The sequence below is a fragment of the Theropithecus gelada genome, chromosome 1, assembly GCF_003255815.1.
Source record: "Theropithecus gelada isolate Dixy chromosome 1, Tgel_1.0, whole genome shotgun sequence".
Lineage (NCBI taxonomy): Eukaryota > Metazoa > Chordata > Mammalia > Primates > Cercopithecidae > Theropithecus > Theropithecus gelada.
In genome coordinates this window covers 74,212,099-74,226,422 of record NC_037668.1, presented here as the reverse complement: position 1 = coordinate 74,226,422, position 14,324 = coordinate 74,212,099, and the positions used below count along the sequence as shown (strand labels likewise).

The following is a 14,324-nucleotide window of genomic DNA, read 5'->3' as shown; positions in this document are numbered from 1 at the left end:
CGGAGTCTCGCTCTGTCGCCCAGGCTGGAGTGCAGTGGCCAGATCTCAGCTCACTGCAAGCTCCGCCTCCTGGGTTTACGCCATTCTCCTGCCTCAGCCTCCCGAGTAGCTGGGACTACAGGCGCCCGCCACCTCGCCCGGCTAGTTTTTTGTATTTTTTTAGTAGAGACGGGGTTTCACCGTGTTAGCCAGGATGGTCTTGATCTCCTGACCTCGTGATCCGCCCGTCTCGGCCTCCCAAAGTGCTGGGATTACAGGCTTGAGCCACCGCGCCCGGCCCGGTTATCCACATTTTGCAGATGAGGGAAGAGGTTCAGAGAAATCCAGAGGATACTGAAAGAGCTGGGACCTAACTTTCTACTGCCCCCGAGATGACTTAGAGATCATCTTAAATTAGAAACTTTAGGGTCTGGTACCTGTCTTTGTCTCGGTGTGCCCTTCTGGATTAGGTAGCAGTAATTCCTAACCTCTGATGTACATCAGAATCATCTGGGATGGTTCAAACAATAAAAATATCTGGACCTTACCTCAGATGTAACACAGAATCACCAAGTCTGGGTGTCTGGTATGTGAACTTTGGGGAAGAAAAGCTCCAAGGGAATTCTGATGTGCACCAAAGGCTGAGAATCACTTGCATTCAGAGTTATATTAAACGTATCAGAATAGTCTGATGAATCGCTTCTTGGCCTTTTGGCTAAGATCAAGTGCAGAATAGTCTGATGAGATTTCCTATCCATCAAAGCAAATAACTGTTGCCTTGGAAGAAATAAATCAAGATATGATTCCCGCTTTCTAAGAATTTCTAATGTGGCTGGGATAAGACATGTACACAGGCAAAGGGACTCAACACCATGAGACAACACACCAGCATCTTAGTCTTGAGTAGTCACAGTGTCAGAGGAGTCCCAACAAGAGACAGTCTCAAATGACATGTTTCTAAGTCCTTTCAGGAAGTCTAGTTCAGCAATGGAGATATTTCTGGTAGATGTAGGAAAGGACATAGGCAGGTTTGGGTCCATGGGGTGACCAGTTTGGCTAGAGCAAAGCATTCTCATAAGCAAGATGTGGGAAATAAAGTTTCTCAGGCAGAGGGTGGAAGGGCAGTAGGTAGACATCGGGTGTTTTAATGCAGTATGATGTTATTAGTGTTTTACAGCACTACTTTGGGGACAGGGAGAGTAATCAGGAAGTTAGTGGTCAGGTGTGAAGTGATAAGGGGCTGGTGGTGGTAAGAATTAAAAGTTGGGATAAGGGGCTGGGCGTGGTGGCTCATGCCTACAATCCCAGCACTTTGGGAGGCCAAGGTGGGCGGAACACTTGAGGTCTAGAGTTCAAGACCAGCCTGGCCAATATGGTGAAACCCCATCTCTACTAAAAAAAAATACAAAAATTAGCTGGATGTGGTGGGCGCCTGTAATCCCAGTTTCTCCAGAGGCTGAGGCACAAGAATCACTTGAACCTGGGAGGCAGAAGTTGCAGTGAGCTGAGATCATACCATTGCACTCCAGCCTGGGCTACAAAGTGAGATTCTATCTTTAAAAAAAAGAAAAAAAGAAAAAAAAATTGGGGTAAGGTTCTAGAAACAAACATGGAAGAACTTACAGGGGTGTTTCAGTGGAGGCACTATAATAAAAGCATGGTCTTTGGAACCAGATTTCCTGGGTTCAAATAATCCAACCACTTACCTGTGTGACCACAGGTGATAACCTCTTTGTGCCTCAGTTTTACCTGTGAATTAGGGCTAATAATAATACATACCTCAGAGATGTGAAGATTAAATGAATTTGTAGAGTGTTGCCTGACTCAGTAAATAGTTTGCTATTGGAGGAGGAGGAAATTTGGACAGTTTCATGGATATATCATGGCTGTCTGGCATGTTTTCTTCTTTTCAGAGTGTGACATGCTGGCGAGCCAAGTTTATGGAGGCCTTTTTTTCCCATGTTCTACGTGGGACCATTGATGTGTCTTCTGACAGGCGTCTTTGTGATCAGCGGTTCTCGCCTCTTCTGCACAGCTCCCGCCATGTCCGACAGCTCACCATCTGTAACATGCTGCAGGGTGCAACCGAGCTGGTGGCTGAGCCCAACCGCAGGGTTCTGGAGACCTTGGCCAGCTCCCTGCACACACTCAAGTTCCGCCACCTGCTGTTCTCTGATGTGGCTGCTCAGCAGTCACTTCGGCAGCTGTTGCATCAGCTCATTCACCATGGGGCTGTCAGTCAAGTGTCGCTATACTCCTGGCCTGTGCCTGAGTCAGCCCTTTTCATCCTTATTCTCACCATGAGTGCTGGCTTCTGGCAACCAGGGCCTGGTGGCCCACCCTGCCGCCTCTGTGGAGAGGCCTCCCGAGGCCGGGCCCCATCCCGAGATGAAGGGTCCCTCTTATTGGGCTCACGTCGGCCCCGCCGGGATGCTGCTGAGCGATGTGCTGCAGCCCTGATGGCGAGCCGGCGTAAGAGTGAAGCCAAGCAGATGCCCAGAGCTGCACCTGCCACTCGGGTAACACGCCGGAGCACACAGGAGAGCCTGACAGCAGGCGGAACAGACCTTAAGAGGGAGCTGCACCCCCCAGCCACCTCCCATGAGGCTCCTGGCACCAAGCGGCCACCTTCTGCTCTAGCAGCCACTTCCTCTGCCTCTTCTTCTACATCCTCATACAAACGGGCACCAGCTAGCTCAGCCCCACAGCCTAAGCCCCTAAAGCGTTTCAAGCGAGCTGCAGGGAAGAAGGGTGCTCGCACTCGTCAGGGGCCTGGTGCAGAGTCTGAAGACCTGTATGACTTTGTTTTTATTGTGGCTGGCGAGAAGGAGGATGGTGAAGAGATGGAGATTGGGGAAGTGGCTTGTGGAGCTTTGGATGGATCAGATCCCAGCTGCCTGGGGCTTCCAGCACTGGAAGCTTCACAAAGATTCCGCAGCATCTCCACCTTGGAGCTATTCACAGTTCCACTCTCCACAGAGGCAGCCCTGACACTATGCCACCTGCTGAGCTCCTGGGTGTCACTGGAGAGCCTCACACTCTCCTACAATGGTGAGCACCCTGGAGTGGCAGGGATGGGGCTTGGATTGCCTAGCAAGCACTAGCTGTGTGCCTAATTCTGGGGAGGTGGGAGGGGCAAATTGGGGGTATGATCAGGAGGTTAGAGAGGAAGACTTGTATGCCTCACAGCAGGGGAGACTATCAGTGCTAGAAGAGAGGAACATAAAGTCTATACAGTTGATTAGTTGTTGAAAGCAGGGGTTCCTGAGGGGCAATGAGACAAGCCAGCTGGAATCTGAAGAATGAATACATTTTAGATATGCAAGGCAATCCAAGGGCAGGTGGGAGCAGTATAGTATATGCATGCCCAGGCAGGGCTACAGTTTGACCTCATCAGTCATATTAGAGCAGCTGTCCAGACAAGGTGTGGTACACAATTTCTTATCAGACCAACAACCTGCAAAGCAATCCTCAGTCCTCATTTCCCTCCTGCTTGTGCCCAGCTAGCTAAACCTCAACTCTGGCTAAATCCAGCAATCTGCCTAGGTTGCTGAGCACTGCTAGAGAAAAGTCATACAACTGTGCAAATCAGTGCTACTATACACTCATGATCATTAACCTCATATGAACCTTCACTGTGCTTGCAACATCAGCTCCCATTCCTACCACTTCCAAACCCTCCTTTTCCCTTCTCAGGGATGACCTCACCTACTTCACCAAGAAAATAGAAGCCATCACACATGAGTTTCTTCAGCTTGCTAAGCAGCCTATAAACTCTCCATCTGCACTCATCCTTCTCCACCAGAATGGAAGAGACCACCATCCTTTCTAAGGCTAATTCTCCCACCTGTGCTCTAGATGCATAGAGCTTCACAATGAAGTATATAAAAATTATCAGTTTGAGAAACAAGCATCCTACCTTCTTAGGGAAGCTTGTTTCTCAAACTAATTTTTATATACTGCTTAGTATGTGTCTGGCATATTTTAAGTATTCTTGATAATTTGATCTAACAATTTAATCTTTACAACACTGTGAGAGCAAGTGACTTCCTCAGGATAACCTAGCAATTATAGAGCTAGGATTCAAACCCAGGCAACCAGACTGCAGATCCATGCTTTCAAACAACTATTTATACTATCTTTCTCCTTTCCACTGTCTCTCTCCTACCAGCATCTTAACAGGTCTCCACCAAAAACTGCCACCACCACCTCCGTCTATGCCATATTAATAAACTGTTAACTATTATCTCCTATTCTTCACAACCTTAGTTATCTGTACTGTTTCCACTTCTCTTACCCACAGCCCCTTCCAGCCTCTTATGCCCCTACCACTGCACTGGCAAGGACTTATGTCTCCAAGGTCCTCCTTGTTACTAGATTCAATGTATACTTTTCAGTAACTCTTCTTGGCAGGATTTATTGCTATTAATCTTCTTTTTTTTTTTTTTCACTATCTTAAAAAATGTTTTCTTGGCCGGGCACAGTGGCTCATGCCTGTAATCCCAGCACTTTGGGAGGTCAAGGTAGGTGGATCACGAAGTCAGGAGTTCAAGACCAGCCTGACCAAGATGGTGAAACCCCGTCTCTACTAAAAATACAAAAATTAGCCAGGCGTGGTGGCGGGTGCCTGTAATCCCAGCTACTCAGGAGGCTGAGGTTGCAGTGACTGGAGATCGTGCCACTGTACTTTAACCTGGGCAACAGAACGAGACTCCATCTCAAAAAAAAAGTTTTCTCCTCCTCTCTGCTTATTCAGAATTCCTCAGAGCTTTCCCACTTTATGCACCCTTCTTGGACAATTTCATCCATTCCTGTGGTTTCAAAGGCCAACTATGCTAAAGATTCCCCATTATGTGACATTACCCCAGATCTTTCTCTTGACCTTCCAGACCCATTTATCCAGCTAATAGACATGACCACTTCATAACCCACAACATGCCCCCCCAACTCATTACATCTAACTTGAATGCACCTTCACACTATACCGATCCTTCTGTTCTCAATGACATTAGTTTACTCACTTGCCCAAAGAAACCTGTATTGTCTTACTCCACACATTTGCTCATGAGGTCCTATCTTTCCGTTTTCCTTTTTGAGACAGTCTTGCTGTCACCCAGGCTGGAGTGCAGTGGTGCAATCTCAGCTCACTGGAACCTCTACCTTCTGGGTTCCAGTGATTCTCGTGCCTCAACCTCCCATAATAACCTGGAATTACAGGCATGTACCACCACACTGGGCTAGTTTTTATATTTTTAGTAAGGACAGGGTTTCCCCAGCCAGGCTGGTCTTGAACTCCTGGCCTCAAGTGATCCACCAACCTCAGCCTCCTTCACTGCTGAGATTATAGTCATGAGCCACTACGCCCAGCCCTATCTTTACAATTTGTTAAATACATTTATTTATCTCCACATCCTTAATTCAAGCTACCATTATTCCCTACCTGAACTAATTTCAGCAGTTCCTCCGGACTCCTTACTCATACCATACAAATCCATTATCCGCACTGCAGCCCAAGCATCCTTTGAAAAATGCAGTCTTGATTCTTTCAAAAATCAGTCAAAAATGACCCTGTCATTCATTCATGCAAACAGCTTTCAATGGCTTCCCCTCACCATATTGCTTAATTTTACTTAGGGGTCATTCATGTTCTCACTCCTGGTTACCTCTATGGTTGTATCTTTTTTTTTTTTTTTTGACATGGAGTCTCACTCTTGTCACTCAGGCTGGAATGCAATGGTGCAATCTTGGCTCACTGCAACCTCCACCTCTCAGGTCCAAGCAATTCTACTGCCTCAGTAGCTGGGATTATAGGCACACGCCACTATACCCAGCTAATTTTTGTATTTTTAGTAGAGACAGGGTTTTACCATGTTGGCCAGACTGGTCTTGGGCTCCTGACCTCAGGTGATCTGCCTACCTCAGCCTCCCAAAGTGCTGGTATTATATAGGTGTGAGCCACCACACCTGGCCTATAGTTGTATCTTGAATGCTTCCCCCCTTCACAGTCTCACACCAGCCATTATGAAACTTTTTTGTTCTCCTTCAGGACTCTACATATGCCAAGTTGCCTCTGCCACAATCATTCTTCCTAAATTTTAGCCTGTCTCCTTTATGTTTTTTAGGACTTAGCTGGAGTGCCTTTACTGATGTAAGCTGGACTAGGTACCCATCCTTTGTAATTCCATAGTACTTTATTCCCCCTGTTTCCTTCACATTATCAAGCTATGTAAGAAAAAAAAAGCAATGTTCTGCTCACTAGTGTCTAGCAAAAAACTTGATATTTAGTAGGCCCTGGGTAGTTTAGTTGAATGAATGAATGAATGAATGAACAGGAGCCTGCATAGTCCAAGGAATTATTTGCCTGTGGCATTAAGCAACTAACCTTCCTGGATCCTAGTCCATCCTGTGGGATTTGGTTATTTTTTTTCTGCCCCATTCCCACCCACTGATTCTTCTAAAGTATTCCCCATTGGGTCACTGTCACTCTCCATAGTTTTTAGGTGCTCCCTATTGCCTATGAGATTAAACCATCCCTTTGCCTTTCCATAATGTGGCCTTCAAAGCCCTGCCCTCTAGAGCTGTTTCCTGAGCCTCATGTAGCCAAACAAACAAGGGTCCCATTCATGCCTTGCACTCTCCGAGCTGTGATTTTTTTTTTTTTTTTTGAGACAGAGTCTTGCTCTGTCACCCAGGCTGGAGTGCAGTGGTGTGATCTCGGCTCACTGCAACCTCCATCTCCCAGGTTCAAGTGATTCTCCTGCCTCAGCCTCCCCAGTAGCTGGGACTACAGGCATGTGCCACCAAGCCCAGCTAATTTCTGTATTTTCGGTAGAGACAGGGTTTCACCATGTTGGCCAGGCTGGTCTGGAACTCTTGGCCTCAAGTGATCTGCCCACCTTGGCCTCCCGAAGTGTTGGGATTACAGGCGTGAGCCACTGCTCCCAACTAACTGGGATTCTTGACTATGTCTTCTCCCTCTGTCTAAAACTTCCTTCAAGGCCGGTTTCTTCAGAAAACTACTCAGAACCCAGAAATCCAGAGACCTGCTACTGTCTGGGCCTGTCATTCAGCTAGTAGCCACATGCTGCTTCACCATATCGTATCTTCTAAATTTTGTGACTCTGCCCTGACTGATGCTTCTTATGGGCATAGCCCAAAACAGCAGACCTCAGTATGCTGGTTACCTAAGGAAAAAGCAAGACATGGATGAGTAGTTAAGACAAATGGGTTTAAATAAGCTGAGCCAAAACCCAAGAGATTTGCTAGTAACCAAAAGTATTTGGAGTTGTATTTGAATATATTACCCCTGCTGACACTCCCACATGGTTCTGACTTAATCTTTTTCTTGCCATAGGCCTGGGCTCTAACATCTTCCGCCTGCTAGACAGCCTGCGGGCCCTGTCAGGCCAGGCTGGATGTCGCCTCCGTGCCCTGCATCTCAGTGACCTGTTCTCACCACTGCCCATCCTGGAGCTGACACGTGCTATCGTGCGAGCACTGCCACTGCTACGGGTCCTCTCTATTCGTGTTGACCACCCAAGCCAGCGGGACAACCCTGGTGTGCCAGGGAATGCAGGACCCCCTAGCCTCATAATAGGCGATGAGGAGATACCAGGTGAAGCACTGTGTGTGTTTGTGTGTGTGCATGCACGTGTATCCCCACACAAATGTGCAGATGCATTCGTATGAGGAAAGGGGAAGGACCTCCTCTATCACTCATTCCTGGCTTATCTGGAACCTGTTCCCCTTTAGAGCTTGCCACTAAGATACTCTTGAGCTAGACAGGGCCTAAACCACCATAAGACCTGCAGAGAGTGACCAAGGCAGCTTGGTCTCCAGAAAAGGAAAAGAACTGACCTTTAGACTGGATTAGTTCCCCTGCTGTATGTTCCCTTAGTTCTTGTATGTCTCCTATCCCACCACTCTGTGTACTTTATTTGCTTGTCTGAGTAGCCTGTCTTCCTGGTCTAAAAGTTCTACCAGGGCAAGGATTAAATCTCTTATTTAGTGCTCAATATCCAGAATCTAGCACAGTGCTGACATATGGTAAGCATTCAACAAGTGAATGAATAAATAATTTTTTAGATGAATCCCTTAAGAACAGGATGGGACCTACTATGGGAGTGAGGTAGAGATGGCCAGCTGGAATCTTCTTTCCCCACCATATCCAGAAAACTGCCTGGAGCAGTTGGAGATGGGATTTCCACGGGGAGCCCAGCCAGCCCCACTGCTGTGCTCCGTTCTGAAGGCCTCGGGTTCTCTGCAGCAGCTGTCCCTGGATAGTGCCACCTTTGCCTCTCCCCAGGATTTTGGGCTTGTTTTGCAAACACTCAAAGGTAGGACCCAGCCAGAATGGTGAAGGGAGAGTAGGTGGGGACCTAGCACTGTTCTCTAGGAAAGCTAAGGTCTATGGTCCATGATCTCTGCCTCCTATCCAGAGTACAACTTAGCCCTGAAAAGACTGAGCTTCCATGACATGAATCTGGCTGACTGTCAGAGCGAGGTGCTCTTTTTGCTACAGAATCTGACTCTGCAAGGTAAGTCCCTCATTCAGAACCTGGACATTTCCTGGGTCTTCACTGTGGTTCTGCCATTATCTGAGTGAGCAAACCACTGTTCCTTTCTTGGCCTTGTGTCCTCAACTATAAAATGGATATAGAACCTGCATGACTTTCCTTCTAAAAGCCCCAACCTCAATTCCTCCTCTGCTAAACATGAAAAATTACTCTTTTAGAGTGCCTCACCCAGAAGTTGCTCTTACCTTTCAGAGGTGGACAAAATGGTGGTGGTGGGGCAAAATGTACTGTGCCAGGCTCCCTTCATAGACTTTTCTCTGATCCCCAACCCCGCATAGAGGGTGGTCAGTGATAGGGAAAGAAGAAAGTGAATGGAGAATTGTCCATGCAGAGAACCTCCTAATAGTGAACATTTAGGTTCAGTCTTTGGTTTGGATTCTGATTTAGTTCCAGCCTTGCATGGAGTCTAGAAAAATTCCTTCCTCTTTTTGGGCCTATACAATGTTAATACCCCTTGCTAGGGCCAACTGGGGTAGGGGGGGCGGCACCAGTCCTAATACAGCCATCAGAATTTACTATAATTTTTCTTGACAGAGATTACCTTCTCCTTCTGCCGTCTGTTTGAGAAGCGCCCAGCCCAATTTCTGCCTGAGATGGTTGCTGCTATGAAGGGCAACTCCACACTGAAGGGCCTCCGGCTGCCAGGGAACCGCCTGGGTGGGGGCCAGACCCTGGGGAGGCAGAGGGGAAAGGAGCTAGGCCTTTGACCTAAAAACTCACTGGATAAAGGCAAAGACCTCTCCATTGGGAACGTGGGAGTTGGAATACAGATATTTCTGTGCTGGGGCTTCAGGAACCAGCAGGGCTGGGCTTCTCCCCAGCCAGAGTTGGGTTGGGATACCCTTGTTCCCTGTTCTTGGGTGGAGGTGACAGGCACTTCTCCCCTTCTCTCCAGGGAATGCTGGCCTGCTGGCCTTGGCAGATGTTTTCTCAGAGGATTCATCCTCCTCTCTCTGTCAGCTGGACATCAGGTACATGAGGGGAGGGGCAAGACAAGGGATGGGGCTACAGAGATATAGACCAGGAATTTGCTGCTTCCCGGATATCTAATCCATCTCACCCTACCAGTTCCAACTGCATCAAGCCAGATGGGCTTCTGGAGTTCGCCAAGCGGCTGGAGCGCTGGGGCCGTGGAGCCTTTGGTCACCTGCGCCTCTTCCAAAACTGGCTGGACCAGGATGCAGTCACAGCCAGGGAAGCCATCCGGCGACTCCGGGCTACCTGCCATGTGGTTAGCGACTCATGGGACTCATCCCAGGCCTTCGCAGATTATGTTAGCACCATGTGATGGGGCCCGTACCTCACAGTCTCATGCTCGGTACCATCAGCTTGCAGGGGCTGAAGCATGGGCTGCCCAGAACCCCAACCACCAGTTCTATCTTTCTCTTTCTGTCACCTTTTGTCTCTTTTTTCCTTCTTCCCTTGCACTGAGGTCCTGGAGGCCTTGATGAGGCCCAGCAAAGAGGCATTCTTACAGCTGGGTTTAGTGTCTTTGGGCCCCTTACTCAGTATGCTGGGAACCCTGGGCTAGGAGGTTACAGTGGTCATCATCATTGCTGAAGAGACGCCCTCCCCTGCCCTGGGTTCCTGCCTTCCCTCCTCAAGCAGGCACCCAGGCTTTAGAGAAGTATAGGGGGCTTCTTCCCTGCTGGGCTTACCACACTGCTCTCAGGCCTCAAACCCTTTCATACCTTTATTCTTTTTTTTAACCAAAAAAGTTTTTCTTATAAAATAAATTTTGGGCAAACATCATGCAGCCCTTCTTGATGATTTTCTCCCAGAGAACAAAATTCAACAGGGCCCTGTGGGGCAAGGAACCCCTTTTCCCTATCTCCTTCCTCTAAGAGCTACACCCAGACCAGCTGGTTATCAGCGGAGGCCCCGCTGCTCCTCATGAGAACGTTGGTGGAAGACGAAGGTGATGGCAGTGGAGGCAGCATCCCAGGCAGCCTGGAGTACCTCATCCTGGAGCCCCCGCTTATCAGTGCAGTGGTTCCACTGAGCCAGGTCTGAAGTGCAGTCAGAACCATCAGGGGGTGGCCGGATCTGACGGCTGTTGACACAGCGTCGGCAGTGCAACCTAGGGAAAGAAGGCACAGCTGAAGTCACTACGGAACCCATCTCCCTGCTGTGTGGGTAGCTTAGAGATAATGGTTAGGGCACTTCCCCACCTGTCATGTGTGTCACTGAGGCTAGCTTCATCCAGGATAAACAGCTCCTTCAACTCGCCCAGAGAGAAGTGGCGCTCTACATCCTGCTCCTCGTCCACCACACAGCTGCTCAGTGCCTTCTTGTGGCTCTGACGCTGGAAGATCTTCTCCTCAATGGTCCCTGCCTGGGGAAGAGCGGGTGCGGAATGTCAACGGATACAGTGCTTAGCCATCCCCATAAAAAGGGAGCAGGAAAACCAAAGGGGTGAAACACAGCTACCCGAGAAGGGGATATGAATAAAAAGTATGAGTCCCAGAGCATTATCTCTACTCAGCTGAGGCCCATTTTCCCAGTCTCTCTCCTGAGAACATGACATGAATAGTCATGTAGACCCAGGCTATTTTCCATACTAATGAAGGGTCCCGGGGCCTGGCTAAATCCCTTTAGGGTGAACTGAGGTTTGTCTGCTGCAGCTTCAGATTTCCATACCAAGCCCAACTCTAATTCATTCAATAAATATCATTTGGGTATCTATTCTATTTCAGACCCTGTGCTGACATTAGGATACAAAGAAGAATCATATATATCCCCTATCCTTGAGCTCCTAGAATAGTGAGAAAGACAAACATTTAAAGAGTTGATACAATGACAGAAATCTGTACAGGATAACTGGGAGTCCATACGGATGGTAGAGTAGAACAGTATTGAAAACTTGAAACTCTATCCTTGAGCTCAATCTTGAAAATGAATAGATGGTTTGTAAGAAAAGATACAAAGAAAGGCATTCCCAGCATAGGAACAAAGGAATGCTACTGGCCTATTGGAGGACTGTGAGGAGTTCAGGCTAACTAGAGGTTGGTGGGAGTATAGTAAGAGCTGAGACTGGGAAGTCAGCAGAGGCCACATTAAAGAACCTTGGGGACAGGCATGGTGGCTCATGCCTGTAATCCCAGCACTTTGGGAGGCCGAGGCAGGCAGATCACAAGGTCAGGAGTTCGAGACCAGCCTGGCCAACATGGCGAAACCCCCTCTCTACTAAAAATACAGGTGGTAGGCACCTGTAATCCCAGCTACTCAGGAGAAGCAAGAGAATCGCTTGAACCCAGGAGGCAGAGGTTGCAGTGAGCCGAGATTGTGCCATTGCACTCCAGCCTGGGCGACAAGAGCAAGACTCCATCTCAAAAAAAAAAAGAACCTTGGATGCCATGCTGAAGGCCTTAATCTTGTCTTCGAAGGAATGAAAAGTAAAATCTGAATTTTTGGAAAGTTCCTTCTGGAAGCAGTATGTGAACAATGGGTTGGGATAAGACAGAAGTAAACAATTAGGAAGCTGCTACAATATCCAAGTGACAGATGACCATGACCTCCGAAGGGCTTGGAGAGCAGGGTTAGATTAAGGAAATTTCAAGAAGGTAAAAATCAGTGAAAACTGGTAGGAATCTGGTTGTTAGGAGAAAAGAATAGTCCGATAAGATTATTCCAAGTTTTGGGTTGGGTGGATAATGGAGCCATTAAGAACAACATTCAGAAAGGGCGCCAGGTGTGGTGGCTCATGCTGTTAATCCCAGCACTTGGGAAGGCCAAGGTGGGAGGATCGCTTGAGTCCAGATGTTCGAGACCAGCCTAGGCAACATAGCAGGACCCCTTCTCTACAAAAAATAAAGAAAAAAGTTATCCGGGTATGGTGGCACACACCTGTAGCCCCAGCTACTTCAGGGGGTTGAGGTGGGAGATTGAAGCTGTAGTGGGCCATGATCGTGCCACTGTACTCCAGCTTAGGCAACAGAAAGAAACTGTCTCAAAATCAATCAATTAATCAGAAGGGGAATGAGTTTAGTCATGATACTTCTAAAGTGCTCATTAAAAATCTAAGTGGAAATGTAGATTAAGTGACGGAAATAAAAAAAATTTTTTTTTTATCCTGTCACCCAGGATAGAGTGGCACAATCCTAGCTCACTATAGCCTCAAACTCCTGGCCTCAAGTGATCCTCCTGCACCCAGCCTAGAAGAGCATTTTTAAAGGGATGATTAGTCACAGTGTGAGATACACAAAGAGGAAAAATCAATAGTCTCCTGTTTTGGCAATTAGGAAGTCAGTAGTGTATTTAAAGGTAGGTTCAGTGGTATAAGGAGTCTGATGAGTAAGTAGAAAGAAGATGAGTTAGGCAGGAAATTTGAGAGAAATGGTAGATGCTTGAAATGGTTGAAGGAAATGAGATATGGCCCACCTCAAAAAGAGAACATGAATTTGTGGTAGTACCAACCTGTAAATGCAATGTAGCTGGTGTAGAAGCTGAAAACAGCTCAAATAATCCAACTGGAATGGGTATTGGGAAAAGAGTAGCTGAAAGGATGCACAATGAAGACTGGGCTAAATAAACAAGGAAGTCAAGCCAGATGAGTGGGAGGGTGGGAAGGGGAGAGGCTACAGGAACATTAGGCTGAAGCAGATACAGCAGGTATGTGAAAGCTAGGAGGACAAGAAGTGAGAGTAGAATGACAATTATTAAGGTTTTGGGTTCTAACAAGTTCCACAGTGTGACCTTAGGAATAGTTAAGATGAAGGGGGATTGAGATGAGGTCAAGAAAACATGAAGGCCAGAGTGCTGGATAACCGCATGGTCCTTGAGGTCAGCCAGTATGATTGCTGGCTTTGGGAAAGAAATGAAGGCTGAGCTAGTGTCCAAAGTCATCAATGAATTAGGAAGTAGGAATATAGCAGAGGATAGAGGACTGCAGCAAGGAAGAAAAGAGGGTAGTCAAGTCCAATGACGTAAGCTGCAAGAGAGGAACTATGGGATGGATGGTCTGAAGGTGATAATTGATAACTTGGAGAATGCAAATAGGACAGGGGATGAGAGAAGACTACAAGGCTGGTGACACAGCAGAAATCATGTATGGGGGAAGCAGGTGTCCTGTGAAAAGGATGTACTGAACAAGTGTTCAGATGGCACAGTAAGAATGGTTTGAGGGAATGGGATGGAGAGAAGGGGAGGAAGAACAGAAGAATAAAGGACTCACTTCTGGGCCCATAGCTTGGCTACTGCTAGAGACAGAAAGGCCAAAGAGAGGCACTAAGAAACAAGATGGTCCTGAAGGTCTCGTTCCATAACCCACCCCCACTATGACTACTATCACCATCCTTACAGACAGCAGGCGGTAGATATAGCAAGTCTTCTTTTGACCATCTCGCCAGACTCGGGCCATGGCTTGTTCATCATTGGCTGGGTTCCAGTCGGGGTCAAACATGACCAGCCGGTTAGCCCCAATAAGATTGAGGCCACAGCCCCCAGCTTTGCTGCTCAGCATGAAGACAAAGTCAGGGCTCTGGAAAGAGAAGAAACAGGAGAAAAGGAACCTCTTATAGCCTAAACTGGGATCCTGCTCAGCCCAACCAGCTCCTCTCTCATGCCTCTATACTACTCAGTACCAATTGTGAAAGCCACCAGTTTATCCGCTCACCAGCCAATTTCTCAACGCACAAAGTCAGTTCCCAGCCCAGCCATCACCAACCAGCCAAATCCTACCATATCCACTAGGGGAAGAAGAAAAAAAAAAATCAAGGTAACCCCTTATAGCTTCTCCATCAATCCTTAATTCTGATGATACTGCATTGG

General features: G+C 47.6%; 2 protein-coding genes across 3 annotated transcripts in view; one reads left to right on the top strand and one right to left on the bottom strand.

The window, feature by feature from the left end:
- Nucleotides 1-10,307, top strand: part of LRRC41 (leucine rich repeat containing 41) — a 27,019-nt gene extending 16,712 nt beyond the window's left edge. Inside the window, exons 4-10 of the mRNA XM_025390665.1 lie at nucleotides 1,893-3,030; nucleotides 7,334-7,594; nucleotides 8,151-8,315; nucleotides 8,418-8,516; nucleotides 9,090-9,212; nucleotides 9,451-9,526; nucleotides 9,624-10,307. Coding sequence (XP_025246450.1) covers nucleotides 1,893-3,030; nucleotides 7,334-7,594; nucleotides 8,151-8,315; nucleotides 8,418-8,516; nucleotides 9,090-9,212; nucleotides 9,451-9,526; nucleotides 9,624-9,843 — 2,082 coding nt within the window. The 3' untranslated portion in view covers nucleotides 9,844-10,307. The remainder of the gene's footprint in view (nucleotides 1-1,892; nucleotides 3,031-7,333; nucleotides 7,595-8,150; nucleotides 8,316-8,417; nucleotides 8,517-9,089; nucleotides 9,213-9,450; nucleotides 9,527-9,623) is intronic.
- The window catches only part of RAD54L (RAD54 like), a 31,820-nt gene continuing 27,729 nt past the window's right edge, over nucleotides 10,234-14,324 (bottom strand). For both annotated transcript variants that reach the window (XM_025390673.1, XM_025390680.1), the window contains exons 17-19: nucleotides 13,855-14,034; nucleotides 10,727-10,890; nucleotides 10,234-10,635 (exon numbers count right to left, since the gene is read on the bottom strand). In XM_025390673.1, the coding sequence (XP_025246458.1) occupies nucleotides 10,425-10,635; nucleotides 10,727-10,890; nucleotides 13,855-14,034 (555 nt within the window). In that variant the 3' untranslated portion in view covers nucleotides 10,234-10,424. The remainder of the gene's footprint in view (nucleotides 10,636-10,726; nucleotides 10,891-13,854; nucleotides 14,035-14,324) is intronic.